General features: G+C 39.9%; 1 protein-coding gene across 1 annotated transcript in view; it reads left to right on the top strand.

Moving 5' to 3' along the window:
- SNCA (synuclein alpha) overlaps positions 1-21,001 on the top strand; it is a 101,420-nt gene extending 80,419 nt beyond the window's left edge. Inside the window, exons 5-6 of the mRNA XM_038399591.2 lie at positions 18,240-18,329; positions 20,682-21,001. Coding sequence (XP_038255519.1) covers positions 18,240-18,329; positions 20,682-20,714 — 123 coding nt within the window. The 3' untranslated portion in view covers positions 20,715-21,001. The remainder of the gene's footprint in view (positions 1-18,239; positions 18,330-20,681) is intronic.
- Positions 21,002-22,088: the final 1,087 nt, after the last annotated feature.

Here is a 22,088-nt window from a genome sequence, read left to right as displayed (position 1 = left end):
CCGCAAAAAGAAAAGGAGTACTTGTGGCACTTTAGAGACTAACAAATTTATTTGAGCATAAGCTTTCGTAAGCTACAGCTCACTTCATCGAAGAAGTGGACTGTAGCTCAAGAAAGCTTATGCTCAAATAAATTTGTTAGTCTCTAAGGTGCCACAAATCCTCCTTTTCTTTTTCAGTATAATCTCAGTTCTTAGATTAGAGAGAGAGAAGCACTTTCTTACAAACCAAATCAGTCACTTTTCTCTTCCACTCTTCACCACTCTCATTTTTTGTTTCTCGTTTCAACTCTCTTCTCTCTCTTTCCAGGAAACAAAAAACACAGTAGGGTGAGGCGGTGGAGGTCAGAAATCTCTGCTGAATGAAGTTTTGTGGACACAAGAAAAACACTCCAATGCTTTGGGCCAGATGCTGTTTTCACCGGCTGAGCATCTGGTCTGATCATGTATAAACTCTGTAGCCATTCCATAGAGAGATGTTTTGCAATAGGGATATATCTTGCAAAAGTACTATTTAAATGCTAATATGGCCATTGTTTTTTATGTTTTTATAAGCTTTGTGCCAATGAAATGCAATTATACTGGAACAATAAAGACATTAAAAATAAGCAATGGCTAATCCTTACATGCCAAAAAGCTGGCATCCAAACAACTTGTGTATTAGCTATGATGCTAGGAAGGGAGAAAATAGATATTTCCCCAATTCTTCACAGAGCAAATCCTGGCCAGCGATTAACTACCACAGTCTGGCAATTAACATATTGGAGAGGTTAAAGGAGTGAGTTTAGTTCCTCTCCTAGAATCTGTCTCACCAGTACAGTACTTTACTGCTTTATGCAGTTGTTCCCCTAGATAATACTAGAGTAGTACAGTGGTTAATCAGAGTCGTATTTAGGAAATATTTAATAGTTATTTTCATGGCTTCCTGTCTATACCATATTTTTCATTTGCTTTGTTTGTTTTTGTCACTTTTCCTGAGTTTTTATATCCTTTCCTTTATTACTTTGACTTTGTCTTTTACTAACTAGCCAATGGATGACTAAACATGTGGGCCAGATTCCGTTCTCACGTCTACATCAGCATACCTCCACTGACTTCAGTGGAGCTCTCCTATTTCCACTGATGCAAGTGAAATCATGGAGAATCAGGGCCTAGAAGATCTGCTCTTACCTAATATGATGACATGGGGAAGTTCATATGCCTAATCAGGACAGTCTCAGCACTACGGGTATCGTGTACATAGTAAAAATGGAACTGTTTGGGAAACGAATGTGTCCAACAATTGAATGGTTGGCCAATCTTTCCCCAAAGCCACATCACTATCTTACTTTCAAGTTAGTTAATATAACACCTGTGTGTTTAATTAGAATTCTATAACAATGTACAATTTACTTTTCAAAAGAAATTGGCTGGGTTAATAATTTAGGCATTAGGGATTATAATGGTTTAGGGACAATTAAAACCTTAGTTAATATGCAACAGTTGCTGTACCCTGATGTAAATGGAGCTAAACAGATTTACACCAGCTGAGGAACTGGCCCTGTATGCCAATAAAACAAATATCTTTAAAAACAAAAGTGACTTATGCCAAAAAGATACTAATTTTTGATGTTTCAATTCTGTAGCAGTCTAATTCCTGCAAGCTGGCATGTGCCAGAGCTCCTATCTCTAATATCTTATCTCAACCAATAAATTGCCAAAAACACTAAAAGGGAAAGTTAATCCATAGTCCCAGTGGTAGATATGGTTGGGTCTCAGTCGTGACTGACAGTGGTTCTGAATTTTTGGCAGAAAATGACTTCACAGACCAACCGGTGTAAACTGGTGTCACTTCATAGACGTCAGTGAGGCTTTGTCAAAATATACCAGCTGAGGATCTAGCTCTTGTGTGTGTGAGAGAGAAAGAAACCTATTTTAATCTGGAGTATGAGGCCAAACCAAGTTATGGTTCTCATTAATTTAAGGAAGTAATTTCTCTGCTTGGAAACAATCAAGTGCAGAAATAAATGGGAAAGGGTTAATCAGCATGGGAATTAAACTGTAAGGCCTGAGCTCCAGCATTTAAAGATGGAACCCTGTTGTGAGGGTAGGTTAGGTTAAATGAAAATGAGTCCCCTTAATAATTTCAGTAATGTGATTAATACTTTGCTTGTATTGACCATTATCAGGTTCCCAGCATCTGGCGAAAGTCTCTCTCTGAGCCACAGCCATGGTGGAACAGACTGGAGAGGAGCTTTTCTAAAACAGTGGAGGAGCCGGCCAAATGCGTCCCATATGCTGGGAAGGCCATGCTTCGGAGAGGCTGTTACTAAACCGGTAGCATGTACCCAAAGCTGCTCTGTCAGTCGTGGCCACACTCCTGTGCCAGCCCAACGCATTTCTTCAGGGAGCCAGAGTGGTGCTGTCAATGCTGGTTGGCCTCCTCCCTATTTCTGCCAGAACACTTGCAATTAAATTATGGCAGCCTTCTGTACCCACATGCTAGGTGGAAGAGGACCCCTGTTGTTTAATTTAAACCTTGGAGTCTTATCTCAAATACAGTTGCAAGCCACTTTTTCTTTTTAAAGGAATTAGCATTATTTTAAGGGTGCTCTACATGTTTGCACAACTCATCCTATTCATAAGAGAGAGAAGGAAATCCCTCTATTGCAGTAAATTTATTCCCAAGTGTTGTAAGATGGTTGGAAGGTGGGGAGGCCAGCCAGCCAGATAGATGGACGGACGGACAGACAGACAGAATCCACTTTGTGTGGGAGAAAAGTGGAATGGGTGACTTCAAACATCTAAACAGAACTTTCCCAGTGCCTTTCTCAAACTGGTAAGTCATATAGTGCCTTGTTTTAGAATGTACTGAGAGATTAAGTTCACACTTTTGCTATTTTCCTGAAGAATAAAATCATTTTTAAAACACTGCATTCATTATTTACTCTTTTCCACAGGAAACTTCAGTGAGGCTAAGATGCAGGAAGATGTTTGATTGTTTCATGTTGTTGGGGATAATTGACTGACATACACTACAAAAGATGGCTACATAGCGATTTATTCATGCATAAGTGAATGTTTTTTAAAGTAAAGTTTTGTAGTAAAATGGCCTTTTCTGAGCCTCCAAACGCTGTCCACTATTTGACTCAAAAAAAGATTAAGTTTGAAAGACATTTCCCCATATTAGTATAAGCCTGATATTATGAGGTTTTTCATTCCACTCTAAGCCCTACAATGGTGGCCATTAAATCCATGTTCATTTTTGCAAGACTGGGGCCTAAATTATTATGGTCCTGAGAGACGTTGAGTACCTGTAGCTCTTTTTAGAGTCTACAAGAATGGGCCACGCTCGCTACGCTTTGAGAGCAGGGCTCCAAACCCTTAATAATTTCACCTCTGTGAGTTGATGCCAGGAAAGATTTGCATCTCTGCTAAGCACCTGAGAACTCCCTCTGCTATTCTGATGGAGAGGCTGTATGTGAATCATTTTATAAGAAAAGGCCCGGTTCTCAGAATGTATATAGGGCCTGATCTGGGGCCCTGTGAAGTCCATAGGGGTCTTTCCACTGCCTTTATTGGACTTTGGATGAGACCCGTAAAGCTCAATCCTGCTAGGTGCTGAGCGTTCTGGCCCCAACACAGCAAACCAATTAAGCATGTGCTTAATTTTCAGCTCAAGCCTAGTGACATTCAACTCAATGCACTTAGCATATAGTTAAAGTTAAGCAGTTACTCAAGTGCTTTGCTGGCAGGGAGGGGGCAGGATATTCAGCATTCCCTACAGAATCGAGGCCATTCATTAAAAAGTGGATATTGTGGTGATGAATGAAAGTTGAGTAGCTCTCCAGCCATTACTTGCAAGGTGTTGGGCAGGAAAAAAAGGGGCAGGGCTTCCTTGTATTATGTTAGCACTCATGGTGATACACAAATTTGTTGTGAGGCATAGTCACTGCCTCACGAGATCTTCATAAGCTACAAGGTAACTCCTAACTCTTTTGCATTTAAATTTAGTTCTATTTTTTTCCAGAAAAGGTGATGAATAATGTCAGTTCTCAACCCTAATGTCATTTTAGTTGGGGAAATCTATAAGTTATTTACGTTAATACTCAAGTTCATTCATCAGAACTTGTGTCCGGGATTTAAAAATGGTTAAGCAATCAGAAAAAGGACTTTCTTTTAAATATTTAAGCTAACTTTTTAATGATCAAAGTCTTTTATGATTTTAAAGCAGCAAGATAAAATGGGTTTACAATCTCTAACATTTGCAGTATGAGATGTAATGTCACAGACTAAAGTCCTCCCACTTTTTAAATGAGCTGTGAGTCATTGTCGTGACACAGATTAATTTAGGACAAGTTAACTACCACTACTGTCTACAAAGGACTTATTCCAGATGACCAATGAAGGTATCTCCCTGAGAGTACAAAGCTCAGGAATGTTACTGTTTTCCCCCCTTCTTTTCCACAGAGCTAATCATTGACATCACATAGAAAAATCACGTTAATTCCATAGGTATCCTATTTATGGAGAAATATACAGCTAGAATGTAGGAAAAATCATTCTTTTCTCACATTTTAATTAAAAAAATCAAACCAGATTGTTTCTGATTTGCATAAATTCTTGCATCTGCATAGGTCTTGTTATGAACTAGGGAATATACTTTGAATTTCATCTCTTTATATATGATTTTTAATTTATTCTTGTAATTTTCAGTGTTGCTATTTCATAGAAAGGACAATAGATCAGCCCTTTAGTTGGTAATTTAACATGTATAAATGCACATAGATAATGCTGAGCCTGTGTATTTCAGTGGAAAGGGGATTTGCTTTGTATTTTGATGGGCATATATTTAACTCATATTAAGTGAAGGTTTTGCTTTTATTTACTTTTATCAATTGGTGACTATAAAGTAATCATTGGCAATTTCCTAAAGCATCAAGCAAGCAAGCAAGCAAAACAAAACAATCGGAAAGAGAACATTTCACCTACATAATGTTATAGTGCTTGATTCACCACTCTGTTACTTGAATATTATGCCTATGGAAATACATTGAATTAAATGGGACTGATTCCTTGCTTAAAGTTAAGTGTGCACTTAAGTGCTTTGATGGACCAGGGCTTAAATGAGCTAAAAAGGGTTGCTTGGTAGACATTTTTCATCTGTGAGCAATCATGGTAAATGTAACACAAAAAACTATTACATTATAGTGGGACCCATTGTAGTAGTCCATGAAGAAAACAGGTGTATATGTGTTACTTCACAACTGAACTGAAAAGATGAGCTGTTTTAAAGCCAGATTATTTACCGGTGATTGAGCACATTTTAGGAGTGGATTTCTGTCTGTGTGTGTGCGCACCTGCACACTCACCACATTTATTCTTGGCTTCAGGTAATTTCGTCTTCCTGCCTTGATCTATGCCTAGGCAGACCCAAATCTTCGAAACTGCGTATGTACATAACTCAACCAGCTGAGCATCTAACCGATCCTTTTGCTTGTGCATTTACTCCTCTTGGGCAACCAGTTGTGGCAAACGTGCAAGTAAATTGTGCGTGTTCCTTTCTGAATGCATGATTTTAAAGATTTGGATCTTGTGCTCTTATCTGAAGGATCAGCAGTTAGCACGAATGCAAAGGATGATCGTTAACGTTGCAAGAAATGAAAGCAAGCAGAGTTTTATGTATTATTTCAAAGTAGATGTACTCATGTCAATTGTAACAGAAAATCTTTTGGACTTCTAATGATGGGTAACCTGATCCTGGTACTCTTGTCCTCCAGCCCCAGCCCTGAATATCAGTGTAAACATGTAAACTACAAAAGGGCTCTGCAGCAGCAACAGTGAAAGCTTCAAAACTGAAGCTACTATATTGCTCTAGACAGCTTGTCAGTATGGATCAGGTCAACTGTGAATGTGACTTGTAGGAGAAAGAAGTGTGGTTATTAGCCTCAATTTTCTAGTACTGTGTGTGTGTGTGTGTGAACTACATACTCTCTTCCACTCTACTTTTCAACTGCATATTATAAACCCTATAGATAGAACCCTGTGATAATTTCTTGTATTGCATGGTAATGGGGAAGGTTACTCTTGCTCAATTTCAGTTAAACTGTTGTAGATTAGCTTTAAATGAGGTTCATGCCATGAAATCAGACAAAAAAAATCTTTTGTCTCTCAAATGTGGTAGGCCAGTACTTTTCCTTTAATCAGAAAATATCTGGCCTTACCCATGTATCTGTCCTGTGTTTTAAATGATTGAACGGGTATGAATGCTTAGTCTAATTTTATATTTTCTGAGCACATATCTCACTGCCTAACAAACAAATCATTTCCTTGCATCCCCTCACAATTTTTATTGAGTTGGGTTGGAAACACTTTGGGACGTATTTTTCGCTGTGGCGCAACAGCTACAGTCACAGTTTCTATCCCATGTGCCCCGTTTCTTCTGTATGGATAAGGCTCCCTGACGGGAGGCATATTCCATGATGCACCATGTGGGGCTTGCAGGCACAATAACTATGTGCCCATTTTTGCAGACCTACCTGTTACAGCCAAGCATGAACACATGGCTCTTTAAAAATAAACAGACAAAAGAACTCTTGACGGTTATCACTGAGATCGGGACAACCTGCAAACTTTAGTTATTTTTGGATGTACAAGGGGTCCCAGTAAATGAAATACAGAAATGCTCCAACCCCACCCCAAAGAGTTGAATTATCTTTCTTAAAGGCAGTAATTCAGGTACTTCCACTAGAGCAGAGGGAAAACACTATACTATGCTAGTAGGAACCTAGCTTACCCAGCCATTCAATGCCATACTCTGCATGGTGCAAGGTGCAAGGAATCTTTCCTTTTGAGCTACTTGATCAAGACTAGGCACAATCACAATCTGGCACCCAGGAGAGTACAAGGATTGCATTCTCCTAGTGCATATGGGGGGTGCACATCTTATACCATACTTGTCAACATGATATCCGCAGGTAGGGTACATGCAGGGCTATGACCCCTTCCCTTCCTCCACATAGACAAACACGGAGGAGAGTACACATACAGCATTATCCTAAGCAGACGGCATGCGTACAACCCTTTATGCTCCTGGGAGCTGTGGAAGGAGGGGTGGGATGTCCTGAGGCAGCACCATTCTTTTTGCACCGTTCTCCCTGCAGCATCATGACTGCGCTGCCTGAAAGGCCGTTTTGTGTGCAAGGTGTAGAATCTGGCCCTCATGGTCCCATTTGGGTATACTGTTGTGGTTAATAACAGACGGGAGAAGGATTGTTCTAGCTAATCTAATTATGAGCCATCATTTGTTCCTCTTAGACTCTGTAGAGGCAGATCTAAATGCTAATCTTAAATGGGCTTAAAACAGAAGGCTCTTGCTGGTGAAGGTCAAGCTGTAACAATTCCCTTGGAAGACCTTTCAGTGGCTAAATTGATCTTCTCACTGTGTTGATTATGCTGTTATCCTAGCTTGGGTACCTCTGGGTCTTGCTTTCCTTTTACTCTGACAGTTTGATATTGAAAGTCTTTGTTGATCTCTTTGACTCTGACCGCATCAGGTACCTACAAGTGGAGGGGCAGGAAGAACTTTTTATAATTAGCTGTCACAATTAGAATAAAGGGGAACCTGGCGGGAGTAATTAACTATTGATGTGCTGCTTGTATTTTAACAAAGAGCTCTCACAAATATTTCCCTGACCCTGTGATAAATCTTATATTAGATTATAAGTTATAGCTGGTTGGCAATTTTCCATTTAAATTTTTTTTTAATGGAAAATGCAGCTTCTGCAAAATCAAAATATTCCCTGGGAAAATTTCAGTTTTGTAGAAATTTTCCATTTTGGGTTGGGTTGACCCAAATTGAAACACTTTAGTTTGTTGAAATGTTTTGTTTTCTTCTGGGTCAATTCAATATTAATCTCTGTCTGCTTGAGTTGCTGAGGGAGCCCATGATAGTTGTTGTTTGGCTGTCTTGTGCCCCCTTTTCTATGGAACAGAACCCTGATTCGAGTACATATCCCATGACGCACGATAGTCTCCCCTCTGGCTGAATTGACACAGTGGATCATAGGAGTCACATTACCACAGTACATCATGGAAGATATAGTCATCCTGGGGAGCACGATCCGTAAAGCAGAATGGAGGCATGAGGGCACCCGGACTACACCTTCCATGAGGCACCACTGCATTTTGGGGGAACCCAGATTAACGCTGAACCAAGATAAAATTAAACATTTTGATTTAAGGACTGTTGGAACAAAATTATCTGAATTGGAATCTTTAGGAACTTTCCTTCCTGTGAAAAATTTGGCTATTATAACTCTTCATCCTGATTTGGGAAAAAAATGAATCTGGAAATACTGGAATTTTCCATCTGATGGCTCATTATGTACCAGGGGCCATGTGTGCTCAAAAGAGCAGAGATGAGGGAATATAATCACTTATTCTGACATTTAAACCTAGATACTTGTTCATAACCAAGGAATGAGGGAGCAACACTTGCAAACAAACCTATAATACTGTAAACTTCTTGAGAATACTTTTACTTTATTTCTGAAAACTCAATTGACTAAAATGGGTTTATAATGAAAACCATTTTTCTATCCCTAAGTACTGCAGAGTAGTTGATACTTTCAATACTATTACTGCCTGACGTATTACAGTGTTTGCCTTGTTTAATTTGAAGTAGGGCACGGGCACTGGGTTATCCTCAGACGAAAGACGAAATATATCCTCATTTATATTTTCAAAATACCTGCCATTTGGCCTATTCCAAACTGTAGGGGGGAGCAACAGAAGAGGTGTAAAAAGACTCTCATACAAAGACCACACTGGCGTAAATCCAGACTCAGTTCATTGAGCTCAGCAGAATTATGCATCACTTTCTGCTATTGTAACTGAGATCAGACTCTAGCCTGGAAAAGACTATTCAATTATCAAAGCTATATCCTTCCAGTGCAGAGTGGAGAACATAGGAGATACTAATCAGATACTCTATTCAATCTGAACTAAAAGAACAAACAATCAAAACATGTAAATAACAATAACATCTGTTTGTTGTGATTTATCTGTTGTCCCTTGTTTTATATTTAGATTGTAAAACCTTTAGGGGCAGCGGCAGTCTTTTTTTTTCTTACGTATAGTACAGTGCCTCGTACAATGGGACCCCCTCTCTGACAGGGGACTACAGGCACTTTTACAATAAAATAATCTTCCAAAAAATGTCAGCATAAATGTCTCAGATATTTTTCATGAATGGCTCATAAGCATTAAATGTGTCAGGTATAAAAATAACTTTGACATTGCCCTTTGCTCTCTCACTAATAAATACATCCTGGCTAATAAAGACTTCAGCATCAGAATACAACTATTACCTTGTAAATAGAAGCCGGTACGGTAATCGCACATATTCACAATCTGAATATGTGTGATTACAGTACTTTTTCATCATTCTTAATGGGAAGAAACATGCGTCAGGATTGGAAGAGTTAGTAAATTGTAACTTTGGGGGAGCTGCTGTAGTTACTGATATTACAAATTTAACTCATTTATTTTGTAAGCTGCTTTTGTTAATGAGTAGAGATGAGGTAACTTATTTCTGACTGAAATAACTTTCACTCAGCGCAGTTGCATTCCACTGAGACGTCTGAATGTGTTTATTAAGCTGACCAGCTACCCATGTGGTGCTGTAATAAACATGACAGGACAAGCAGATTGCTCCTTCTATTTTCCATTGGTAGCCGAGTATAAATAAAATCACTTTCTTTTCACCAGGAAAACACTAGAACGATGATGATGATTATTTATTATTATTATTATTACATAATATTAAAAGCTACGGTAAAAGCAAAATTTTCTTTCTAGTAAAGACTGTAAAATCTTTCAATAGAAAGTAAACATTAAGCACGTTCATTTGCTTCTTCACGGTGATAGGAGGTGAGTGAGAACTTCATTCCTATAGTTATTAGATTTTAACAGGACTTTTAGATTCACTTTACTGGGTTGACCAATACTTTGTGAAAATGGTGGTCACTGGGAACTTCCAGTTTGCCAGATTTCCCCCCCCCCACAATGTTATATAGGGGGTACCAGACTTTTTGCCCATCCCTAGAAAACAAGGTGGACTTCGTAATGATAATGCTACTGGGGACTTTGGGAAACTTTTATCTGGATTTTCTCAGCTGTAGTCAAATTCAATTGCAACTATTACTGGATGTAGAATGTAGTTGGAATCAGTGATATGTAAATATATTGTATTACATTGTTGCAGGGTGAAATTATGACTCCCTGCCCACTCACCTGCATGATTGTCGAAGTGATAAAATTAAATGGAATGACCACCATTCTGCTGTGTGAGGGGGCCAGAAAGCAGAGAACCCCAAAAAGGAATATTATGCAGCTTCCTTTGCACTGCAGAACCATGCGCAGTAGCAATCCCATACACAGCGGTATGTAACTGGGCATGTAGGCAGGCTGGTTGGAGCAAGACCTGTGAGTCTTTGAACTGAGCAGATCCACTAGCCACAGATTCCACCAAGGCAGGAGGAAGGGCAATATCCCATCATGGCCATTGTCAGATGCCACCTGTGTGGTGCTCTGCTCTTGTTCGATGATGATAACAGTTGGCTGCATGCATGTTCCCTCTGTGTGCTGCCCCAGCTCTGCGCAGATTGTTAACACAGCAGACCCCAAGAGAACCCCCAATGACCACAGACTCTAGTAAGGTACAAAGGCACTTCAGCCAGGTTTATTGTTGAACAGAAACACTATCTCTAACTCCCCAATTCATATAACTTATATACGGTTTGTTGCTAGTCCCTATGTGCTCCCTGACAATGGACTCAGCTCAGTCAATGGTGGGACTTTCCACTGGCCCCTAGGCTGGACAAAGACACTGCCCCAGGGATGCATTCTTATACACAGGTACAAACAAGTTGCATAACACTCCTGACGTATTGAGGTGCAACCCCTCTACACAACAATGCACCACCCTTCTACGCAGCAAGGTGCCACCTCTCACCTTGTACATGTTGGTTCGAACAAAACAACTCTATGCATTATACTAGCCTTTTGCCCATCCTTGTTATCTATGTGGACGGTATAAGAATGTTCTTGTACCATTTGTATATGGCTCTGGTATCTAATACACTTTAGATATACGTTTGTGGAACAGCATATCTTTATGCAACATCAGCCCTTTCCTTGCCAGCTTCTATGAGCAGGGCCTGCCTCTGGCTCACAGCTTAACTTTGCTTTATGTCAGCGAAGTCTTGACCATTACTTTAGCTCTGGCCTTAGGTCTCATACCGGGCTTCTGATACCAAGGGTTTATGTTTCAGGGCCTCATCTTACTACAGCCACTACTACAATCTGGAAGATTTAGCAGTAGCCATGAACTGTCTGTGTGGGTACTTTACATTCTGCCTCATGCCTAGGTTAGGACTCTATGCCTCCCCCTCATGTTTTAGACCACAGAGACTTGAAGGAGGCAATGCCTTTTCACCCAATGTTGTTAACATTGTAGCCTTGTAGAAAAGCCAAGGTTAGCTCATATTTCTGGTTACTTAGAGCTGGTGCTACAGGACAAGACTGAGTCCTCGTGCTCTGCCTTTAACAGCATGCTTATCACAGCTTTACTTTTCTGTAAAATACCCTAATTTTAAAAAATTGGTTCTGTGCAAAAGAGCAAGCTTTTGTATTAAAAATAGATTGTCTTCAAGAACCCACGTATGTGAGCTTTTTAAGGCTTGTGATGCAAAGGTTTCCCTAAGGATTCAACTTTGTGTGTGTGTTCAAAATAGAAGAATGTTGATTTTTATTGGAAAATGTTGTGTGAGGAAGTTTCTAAGAGAACTGAAATATCAGAAGCGATTCCCTTTGATAAATGATTGGGGATGCTAAAGTATTAGCTTCATCATGCAGATAGTAGGGAAATGATTTTACGCTCCTAGTAAAACTGGTGCATTTATTTATATTATTACACTAAAATAAATAATGATCCTGGACATGCCTCTCATTATTGTAATGTTTTCAGGGCTATTGTTTTCTCTTTTAAAATCTTAATTGCAGAGGGAAGAGATGGCTTGGTCAGCGAGGCTGTCATTAAAAGATAGGTGTGGTAACCCGTAGAGCAGTGTTTCAATGTAACCAATTAGAAATGTGACCTTGGGGGAGCACCATTAGCGTTTTAACTAAATGCCAGTTCTGTTCAACTTTAACCTCAAAATGGATACGTGTGGTATGGTTACAAGCGGACAATATGATAACTCTTTCCCAGGCAGCCAGCTCTTTCATTTGTGTGGTATCGTGGGTATGTTTTTGCTTCTGTAAAAGAAAATTAAAAAGAGTGCGAGGTTTAAAGTAGAGTAACTTGGAGTCTTTAAATCATGATTACAGGACTTCAGTAACCCAGCCAGAGGTTGTGTGTCAAATTAGAGAATTGGGTGGGAGAGGTTCTGTGGCCTTCAATGTGCAGATTAGATGGTCTCGTCTGGCCTTAAAGTCTGAGTCTATGAGGCATTAATGTTGTTCTGAATGCCGCTTTGTGCTCGGTTTCCTGGGCTTGGAGCTATAAAGGAATTTTCCTTCCTCTGAAAGAATTTCCCACTGGGCTGGCGGGAAATTTGGTCTCTTTTTAAACATTCTGTGCATCATAATCCAGATGGGCATTTCAGGTCTGTGATAAAGATACTTAGCAGACAAGCTACTCATGAGCTGTGAAACCCTTCTTAAAACTCTTTTGGCAAACCATTCACTTCATCTTTATTAATGGTGTTGGCAGTTTAAATTGCCTTCTGTTGTCCTGTTACAGATAACTTTAGCCTGCATGCCTTCTTTCTTGTGCAGCCTCAAGCACAATTTCAGGCACAATTTTACTTGGCAGATGGATTACTAGCAAAATCTGTTCCTTAATGATAGGGAAGGCAGAAATGAATTTTCTGACTCTGAATAAAAGTGCAGTAGTTGGAAAATATAGGCCCTAAATACTAAAGTGCTGGATGAGGCGTTAAATAACATCTTTTAAATTATTCATTGCAAGAACACACTTTGAGCTGCTTCAATCAAATTCAATGTAGGCCACTTGCTGGGGAGCAGTCAGTGGCAGCTCTGCCCTCAGGGTAGCTGTGGGCTGGGGCATAGCCCTGCTCAGAAAAGCAACAATAATTAAAAGACCTTTAAAAAGGTTTAAAAGTTAGTCTAAATTTTCAAAGTGGTGCGTGATTTTGGGGGCCTCCGTCTTTGGGTGCCCTGTCTGACACCTGAAAGGGGCCCAATTTTTCAGAACAATGCTTTGAAAATCAGGTGTCAGGTTGGGAACCCAAAATCATTAGTCACTTTTGAAAATGCCAGGCTAAATAAAGATACCAATAATATGGTTTGTAAATGTCCAGTAACAGCTTCTAGGATTGTGGTGCAGTGGCTCTAATACACATGGTTGCACACATCAGTTGGAGTCCCTATATAGTGCTGTTGCAGAGAGCAACACGGATGAAGCACTAGAAACTCTCTCTTCAGTTTAGAGATCTGTGTGGAACAATGAGAAGTGCCCAGGATTGACCTACATCTGTTGTGCTGCAAACAGCTGGTAGGAGCAGGGGGGCTGATCACAAAAGTCCTGAAAGGGGCATACACCTTCAGACAGAATATTTTATAACTGGGATGGGCAATTTGTCTCTGGCACAATTTTTCTAATTGGCATAATTGATGGAGATGGCTGCTTAGTAACTGGAAGGAGAGGACAACAAACTGTGCAGGGAGACCCCCCTGCCACACTCACAGTCTGGGGAAGCTGGGATGAGGGTGGTGCCGTCTGTCAGCTGTGCCATTTGGCCTTGGGGGAGAAACTAGCCAGAAACTCCAGCTGGTAGGATCAGAAGCAACCAACGCAGGGAACTTCGGACGTTCAGAGAACTGTCTACAGTTTTGACTGGTCTTTTTCTGTCCTGTGCTGCCTTCATAGTCTCTTCACCTCAGCTTCCCATAATATCGGCTCCTCTTACCCTCTTCTCCCCTGTCCTGCCCACCCTTTTTCCCTTCAGTGTTGTTTCTTCCTTCACTTTTCTTTCCGTTTAGCTTATCCCCTCTTAGCTAAACCCCTCACCAAATATATATATATCATGGAATTGACGTGCATTTGCTTCCATGACAGAGTTCACTCTCTCTGTTTTCTTTCTTTCTCCATCCTGTGTCTGTCTTGTCTATTTAGGCTTTGTCTACACAGGAACTTCATCAGCAAAACCTTTGCTGTTCAGGGCTATGAATAAAAACACACACATACACACACACCTGAATGACAAAAGTTTTACCAAAGAAAAGTGCTCTCCTGCCAACAAAGCTGCTGCTGCTGCTCGTGGTGGGGTGGAAGATTTTTGTCAGCAGAAGAGCTTAGACAAAGCCTTTGAGCGTAAGGCCTTTGAAACAGGGACTGTCTGCTAATCTGTTTGTACATTGCCCCATTCTTGGTTGGTCCTTAGTTACTAGGGTAGTAAACAGGATTAATAATAATGAAAATAACAACTTACACACAGAGGGTATGAAAGTGGGGGCCTTGGTCATGCTGTTCTTGCAACACAGGGCTCCATGCTGAGCGCAGGAGATCTGTTCCCTTGAGCTTGTAGCCAGTGATGTGAGAATATGGTGCAAAGAGGAAGAGAAATTAAAGTTAAGAGAACAAAGAAGAGCCACAGAGTTTCATTTTAAGGATACATGCTGCTAAAGTTTGTATGACAATGAAATGTGTTAAGAAATCTATTGTAAAATGTGTGTCATTTGGAAGTGTTGTGTGGAGTTTTAGATACGTGACTCCCTTAAATCACAATAGCGTGTGCTGCTAAACCCCATGCAGCACTGCAGCACTTTGATACTGTGTTCCTTTATTTCAAATAATTATAGGAAGAAAATTAATTATGAATTGAGTAATAGATTATTTGAAACTTCTGTGTTGCATTCTTAAGATGCACCAGAATGTTACATTTTTCATGTTACGCTTTAAAAAATTCCCAGGTAACATTCTTTAAACCCCATTGGGTTCACTACTGGTGTTTGGGTTACCATGCCCCAGTTAGACTCATCTTTGCTGACAATGAAGTTTAAAGTCCTATGCCTAGTTTCAGTTCTCTTTATGCATCTGTTCCAAGCAGCTGTGACAAATGTGGGTGTGGGGGTAGGGGGAATTCTCAGAATCCAGATCTCGGAGTATTCGTGCCACCTTCCTGGTACCCAATGCTAATTTAGAGTTAAGATCTCTATCAAAAGACATTGAGAGAGAGATGAACCATGATGATAGGATACCGGGATATAGTGCCACCCTTTTTATACGTTAGAGGCAGCATTTCAGGGCCCGTTAGTCTCTAATCTGTATGAGCTTGGGAAGATGTGTGTTTTGGTTTTAAATATAATTGGTTTTCCACATTTTATCTGCAGCCTGCATTGGCTTTAGCATGGCTGTCATAAAAATCCTAGGCTATCAGTAATTGTCCCTTGAGATTGGTCCATGGGGTTTTATTTTTACATTAAACTCCATACTGCAAGTCTAGAAATTATTGACTGAAAATACTTTTAAGTCAATTTCCTCTAAAGTCTATGTGAACTGATTTTATATCTATTTCAGGTTTATCAACAAGTGTAAATCAACATAGCTGCATTGATTTAACAAGAATTATGTCATTTTTACACCAGCCAGGATATGGCTCTTCATATCAACCTCAGTGTTATGCATCTTTCAATTTAGGACCAATTTCTACAGTCCTTGCTCAGGCAAAACTCTTATCGGTCTTCATTTGGAATTTTGCCTGAACAAGAACTATGGGATTTGGCCCATATGGAATATGCATTCCTGAGAACATTCACTCTCTTTTAATTTATTGTAGATACTAAATAATATTTTCAATTATAGGGTTAGAATCCAACGCCTTTGAGATTGAGTTGCATCCATGAGAGGAGAGATTAATAAGACTGGGATTTTTCAGCTTGGAGAAGAGATGATTAAAGGGGGATATGACAGAGGTCTAGAAAATCATGACTGGTGTAGAGAAAATACATAAGGAAGTGTTGTTTACCCCTTCTCATAACACAAGAACTAGGGGTCACCAAATGAAATTAATAGGCAGTAGATTTAAAACAAATAAAAGGAAGTATTTCTTCAGACAACACAAAGTCAACCTGTGGAACTCTCTGCCAGAGGATGTTGTGAAGGCCAAGACTAACAGGGTTCAAAAATGAACTAGATACATTCATGGAGGATAGGCCCATCAATGGGTATTAGCCAGGATGGCAGGGATGGTGTCCCTAACCTCTATTTGCCAGAAGTTGGGAATGGACCATAGGGGATGGACCACTTGATGATTACCTGTTCTGTTCATTCCCTCTGAAGCACCTGGCATTGGCCGCTGTCAGAAGACGGGATACTGGGCTAGATAGACCTTTGGTCTGACCCAGTATGGCCGTTCTTATGTTCTACTAATTCTAATGGAACTATTCATGGAGTAAGATTCTATTAATATGCATAAGAGTATTAGAATCTGGCCCATAGTATCCTTAATTTTGTTCCAAATTCTAAAATTGAAAAAAACCCACAATGCTGTGCATTTTGATATGTCTTCCTTCTGACCAGATTGCTTCTATGTTTGCACATACTGTGAACATGTTAGAACTGTTATTAAGTGATGCTCATGTAAATAGAACTGGTTCATCAGTCTATACTATAATAGAATCATAGACACTAAGGTCAGAAGGGACCATTATGATATCTAGTCTGACCTCCTGCACGATGCAGACCACAGAATCTAATCCACCCACTCCTGCAATAAACCTCTCACCTATGTCTGAGCTATTGAAGTCCTCAAATCATGGGTTAAAGACTTCAAAGTGCAGAGAATCCTCTAGCAAGTGACCCATGCCCCACACTGCAGAGGAAGGTGAAAAAACCCCAGGACCTCTTCCAATCTGCCCTGGAGGAAAATTCCTTCCCGACCCCAAATATGGCGATAATCGTATTGGAATAGCCATTTGCCTTATTTTTATCCTAAAGCCTCCCCTACTCTAGTGGCCCAATCCTGCAAATGTTGAAGCACATGAATAGTTACCCGGAAGTCGATGGGACTACTCGATTGACTAAAGTTACTCGTAGGCATAAGTGTTTCCAGGATTGGGCCCTTCCAGTATAATCCTCAAAACAGCCTAATTTACTTGCTGATTTTGAGCTAGGTAAGTCCCCAGGGTACTGGAAAGTTTCTCAGGGTAACTCCAGAAGCTGACACTGATATGAGGTGAGGGGTTTCTGGACACATTCCTGCAGGTGGAGGAGTATTGGGGAAGGCAGGGGTGAAGTTGCAACCCTCCAGCAATACAGGGGAATTCAGCAGTTCTTGTGGTATCTGCCATCACAGGTGCTGACTTTTTGTCTTTGCTGATGAGTGCGCCTCTCCACCCGCTCCCACTGATGCTAGTGGGAGGTAGGGCTTTGGGGGGAAGATTCCAAGTGGGGCTAGGGCATGGGCAAGGCCTCGGGGAAGAAGTAGAGCATGGGCAGAGCCTCGTGGAGAAGAGGTTGAGCGGGGTTGGGGCCTTGGGGCAGAGCATGGGTGGACTGGGGGCATGGCCTGAGCTCCAGGGCCCACAAACAAGTAATCCGGAGCTGCAGGTGCTGAGTACCCCCTATATTTTTTTCAATAGGTGCTTGAGCCCCAAAGCACCCACAGAGTCAGTGCTTATGTGTGCCATGGTCATATGTTTGGAGAGTCAATGCCACCTTTAACTTGGCATCATGACTCTTTAATAAGATGTGCTGCCATTGGGTCCTGGACTGCTCTGTACTTACTACCAAGCCTGGATAGAGGGCACAGAATTTGTAGACATGAATTACAAGGACAACATTAATTCCCATGGGGATTTTCTAAGGTCACTCCATGGGGCTGCCTGGAAATGATGCCACCTAGAGCTCCACCACCAACTGTCCAGGTCCCCTAGCCAAAATATCCCCACAAGCTGAACAGTATTCATAAAGGGATGCTAACATGGAAGGGTGATGCTGCACTGGCTCCTCTTCCCCAGTCTCTGACAGTCTGGGATCCACTGTTTTGGGATTTCCACAGCTTTCGTTCTCCTGTTGTCAAGCAGCAGAGGGGATGATATGGCCCTTTGCTTTCACTAACCAACTACTCTCCCCTTAATGGGAAAAATAATACTGATATAGACATATTTTTCAAGGTGAATCGTAAAGAAACCCATGACCGCCTGTTGCTTTTCTCTCCTGTTTTAAACATTAGAATGAAGAAGGAATCTCGCAGGAAGGAATGATGGATAATACAGATATGCCAGTGGACCCAGATAATGAGGCTTACGAAATGCCTCCTGAGGTAACTCTTCCTTTGCTGTGCTCTCTGAATGTATGTGGCTCATGGGCATCTGAGCATTTAGCACAGGGACTTTATGCCGAAGTGATCCAGGTGCAGAAATGTGATGATGACACTTACATGAATACACAGAGGGTTGCTTCCCCTCTATGGGTGCCAAGTGGCTGAGAGGTTGCAAAGAGGAGGCAGATCCATGACACTAACCCCCTTCACCCCAGGCTGTGGAGCTGGCCAGCCATGCAGGGGTATATGAATCTGCAGTATAGCAGCAGACATGCAGCCTCTGTGACTAGGATCTCAAGGAGACTGAATGCATCCCTAAGGCAGCACACCAACCTGGGGCTCCACACCACCCATTGATTTGAGGCAAAATGGCACAATCAAGCCCAAGGAGAGATTTGCATTAGATTCACATTTGGCTGTAGGACTCTGTGCATAAATGCTCTGTTACTTAATTAATAAATAATAGTGAATCAGTACTCTTTCCGTGTCATAAAGCCTCTCATTAGGATGAATGCCAACCCATTGTTTTGTGTAGCCAGCTGTCTTCAGCAGGAAATTGTCATTCCTGGAAAATAATAAATAAATCTTTAGGGCCAAATGTTGTCCTTGGAAGCATGCAAACAGTGCCTAATGAAATTAACCGGAATTGCTCATTCATTGGAAGGTAAAGGGTGGCTTTTAGTATTGTAGCAGCGGTGTACCTGAAAGAAAGAGGGAAGGCCACACAGTCTAACCAAACCTTTTTAATGCAGCCAGAACCCCTTCCTTCCCCCACAATAGTACCTCCCTAACCCAGTGCATATGTAGCACTACCTCTTGCATTCCTGATTTCCCTCACCCAGCTTCTCTCAAAACAGTGTTACATTATTAAATATTTTCCTTGTAGTAATGATATTTGAGAGAACAATTATACTTACACATGCATGTGCATGTGCACACACACACATTCTAGAATAATCCACAATAAATTCCCTTTTTCTTGTATTTGATAAGAGATGGGAGGAAATTATACCTTTGTCAATGTATGAGTTCAAGGAAAAAAAATCACGTGTCTTCTTTTAACAGTTTCCTAGTTTTGTGAATAACATTTTATAATATGCAGCAAATCACTATTGCTCACTTTTGCTTAAGAAAGAGCAATCAAGAAAGTAAAATCTTTGTTCTCGTAGTTTCCTTCCACTAATGCTAAATTACTTTGGTCCTACTATATACAGTATTACTACCATGCATGGGGTACCATCATGAGTAATCAGACTGGTTGTTTCACAGAATTTCCGTGCATGGGCTTGATCATGAAAGGCTTGGAGCATCTAGGGTCTGATCCAGAAAAGTACTTTGACATATAATTAACTTTAAGCACTTGAGTAATTGGAATCAATGGGGCTACTCATATGCTTATAATTAAGCATATGCTTAAGTGATTTACTGAGTCACTGTGAGTATCTGCAACTCCCACTGGATTGCAGAGTGCAACAGGAATTTCAGGTACCCAGGACCTCGAAAGGTCATGCCCAATTACTTTAACTGGACATATCTTGGTAAAGGAATAATAATTTAAGTCCATAAATGTAGTAATTGCCACTAAGAGCCTGATCCAATTCTCACTGAAGTCAGTGGAAAGTCTCCCATTTAGCTCAGTACGAATTGGATCAGGTCCCAAATGAATACGAAAGATATGGCTGAAAATAGTTAATTCATTATTGATTGTGAAAATATTTTAAGCTTACAGTCTGTTTAGCTGCCATGACATTTCAGGCATATAGATTTTCACAGTAAACTCTTTTAAAGCAGTTTTCTGTCCTAGGTACTGATCCTTCCAATACAAACTCATGTACGTAATTTTTAAGCATATGAATTATCCCATTGATTTCAGTGAGACTACTCCATTAATTTAAAGTAAAGTGCATGCCTAAATGCTTTCCTAGTCAAGGATTAAGATTGATGATATGTTTCCACTGAAATGAGTGTCAATGAAGCTTTTCCTTCAATAAATTACAGGAATACATAAGGATGGCTTATGTGCATGTTATATACAGAAATGTGATTTTTCTCTTTGCCCATTAGTTCCCTTGGGAATTCTCTAGATATCAAAAGCTGTAAGTAATCTTAGCCATTGATATGGAAGGTGAATGGCAAATTAATCTCAGGGGAAGTCTAATTAATCTGTAAATACCTTTCTCTTGTAAATTAAGTATTTGGAAAACAAGTTAAAGTAATGCCAACCAAATAAAGATAAATAGCCAGATTGTATTCTAAATAAAATCAGTGGCCTTTTTTCCATGGACTCCAGTGGGCCTAAAATGAGACTTTTTCCTAAATGTTACCAATTTTGATTTTTGCTTTCCTCAATAGGAAGAGTATCAAAATTATGAACCTGAAGCATGAAAATCTCTTCCCTCTTTCTATCTTCTGAAATCTACTAACAAAGACGTCCTGTCCTTTACAAGTGCTGAGTTCCAATGTGCCCAGTTGTAAATTTTTTTTAATTATTTTATTAGTTTTTAACAGTGTATTTTGAAGTCTTCTATCAGCAATGATTTGAGTGTCTGGGTCTGCACCCAGCTTTCATTTCAGTGATTCCCTCCCACTGAAATGAAACAACGGGGTGGCAGGGCCATTGTCGTGCTGTGGATATTGTGGCTTCAAGTTCTAAAAGTATAAAAAAAAACATTTAAAAACCACCTAAGTGTCTATTACTTATTTCTAAAGCTGTACATGTTTTCTTGCTAGGTTGTCAGTAACTTGGTATTGTTTCTGATACAAGGATTTTTTTAATTTCATATTATTGCTCTGTCTCTGGGTTAACTTATTGTGAGAATTGTTTATACATATATATGTATATGTATACATTGAGCATGAACTATGCACCTATAAATATTAACAACATTATTGTTTTGTGGTGTATTTTATTAATGTATGTCTGTAAATAATGGTGTTCAACTGCAGCAAATAAAATGTAATTCACTAAAAAATGAACTTTCATATTAGTGGTGATTTACAGCACATTCTTTCCTTTCTAAGAGTATATATTAAATAATTTAGGATAAGTATCTCATTGTGAAGGAGTTGCAGCGAAAAAAAATTATACTCTGAGCAGTATAAAAGATGGGAGGACGGATTATACACCTGCTGAAGATATGGCCCTCTGTTTGTGGGTGTGGTTTATTAAATAAAAGTTTACAAAATAGATGTTTTGACAATGACAATAAATTTTCAGTCATAGAGAATCAAGAAACAAAAGTGGCCATCAACAATTAAATGCAGCAGTTTATCAGGAAATTGTAAGAACCTATGAAGAATCATTACCTCGAGGTAGTTAAAATACCAAGATATGGAGAAACCGGCTGAGTGATGGATTGGTTGCATTGTATTTGCGTCAGGTAAAATTTGACTATAATTTGTTTTCCCAAAAATAGACCCATTGTGTGGTTACTGTTTTACAGCACTGAATTTTAGTTCTTTATTAAAGCTAAGTATCTCTCTATTCACTGTGCTGACTGGATACAACTTCTCTGGAGTGGGATATGTAGATATAAAGAGACATTTCAATTTTGTTATTCAGACTACTCTTTTCTCCTTGGATTCAAGTTTTACCTGTAACCTGCATGATAGTACTTCTTAATCTAAATTTTTAGATTGCATATTGTCACAAGTAGGATTTGTACCTTTCCTCATACCCTCTCTTTCCAATAAAACCTTGCTCATATATAATGCTTTGCATGTGTAGATCTTAATGCAGGTAAATATCATTATCCCCAT

Source organism: Dermochelys coriacea, chromosome 4, assembly GCF_009764565.3.
Source record: "Dermochelys coriacea isolate rDerCor1 chromosome 4, rDerCor1.pri.v4, whole genome shotgun sequence".
In the NCBI taxonomy this organism is placed as follows: domain Eukaryota; kingdom Metazoa; phylum Chordata; order Testudines; family Dermochelyidae; genus Dermochelys; species Dermochelys coriacea.
This window is presented reverse-complemented; position numbering and strand designations above follow the sequence as displayed.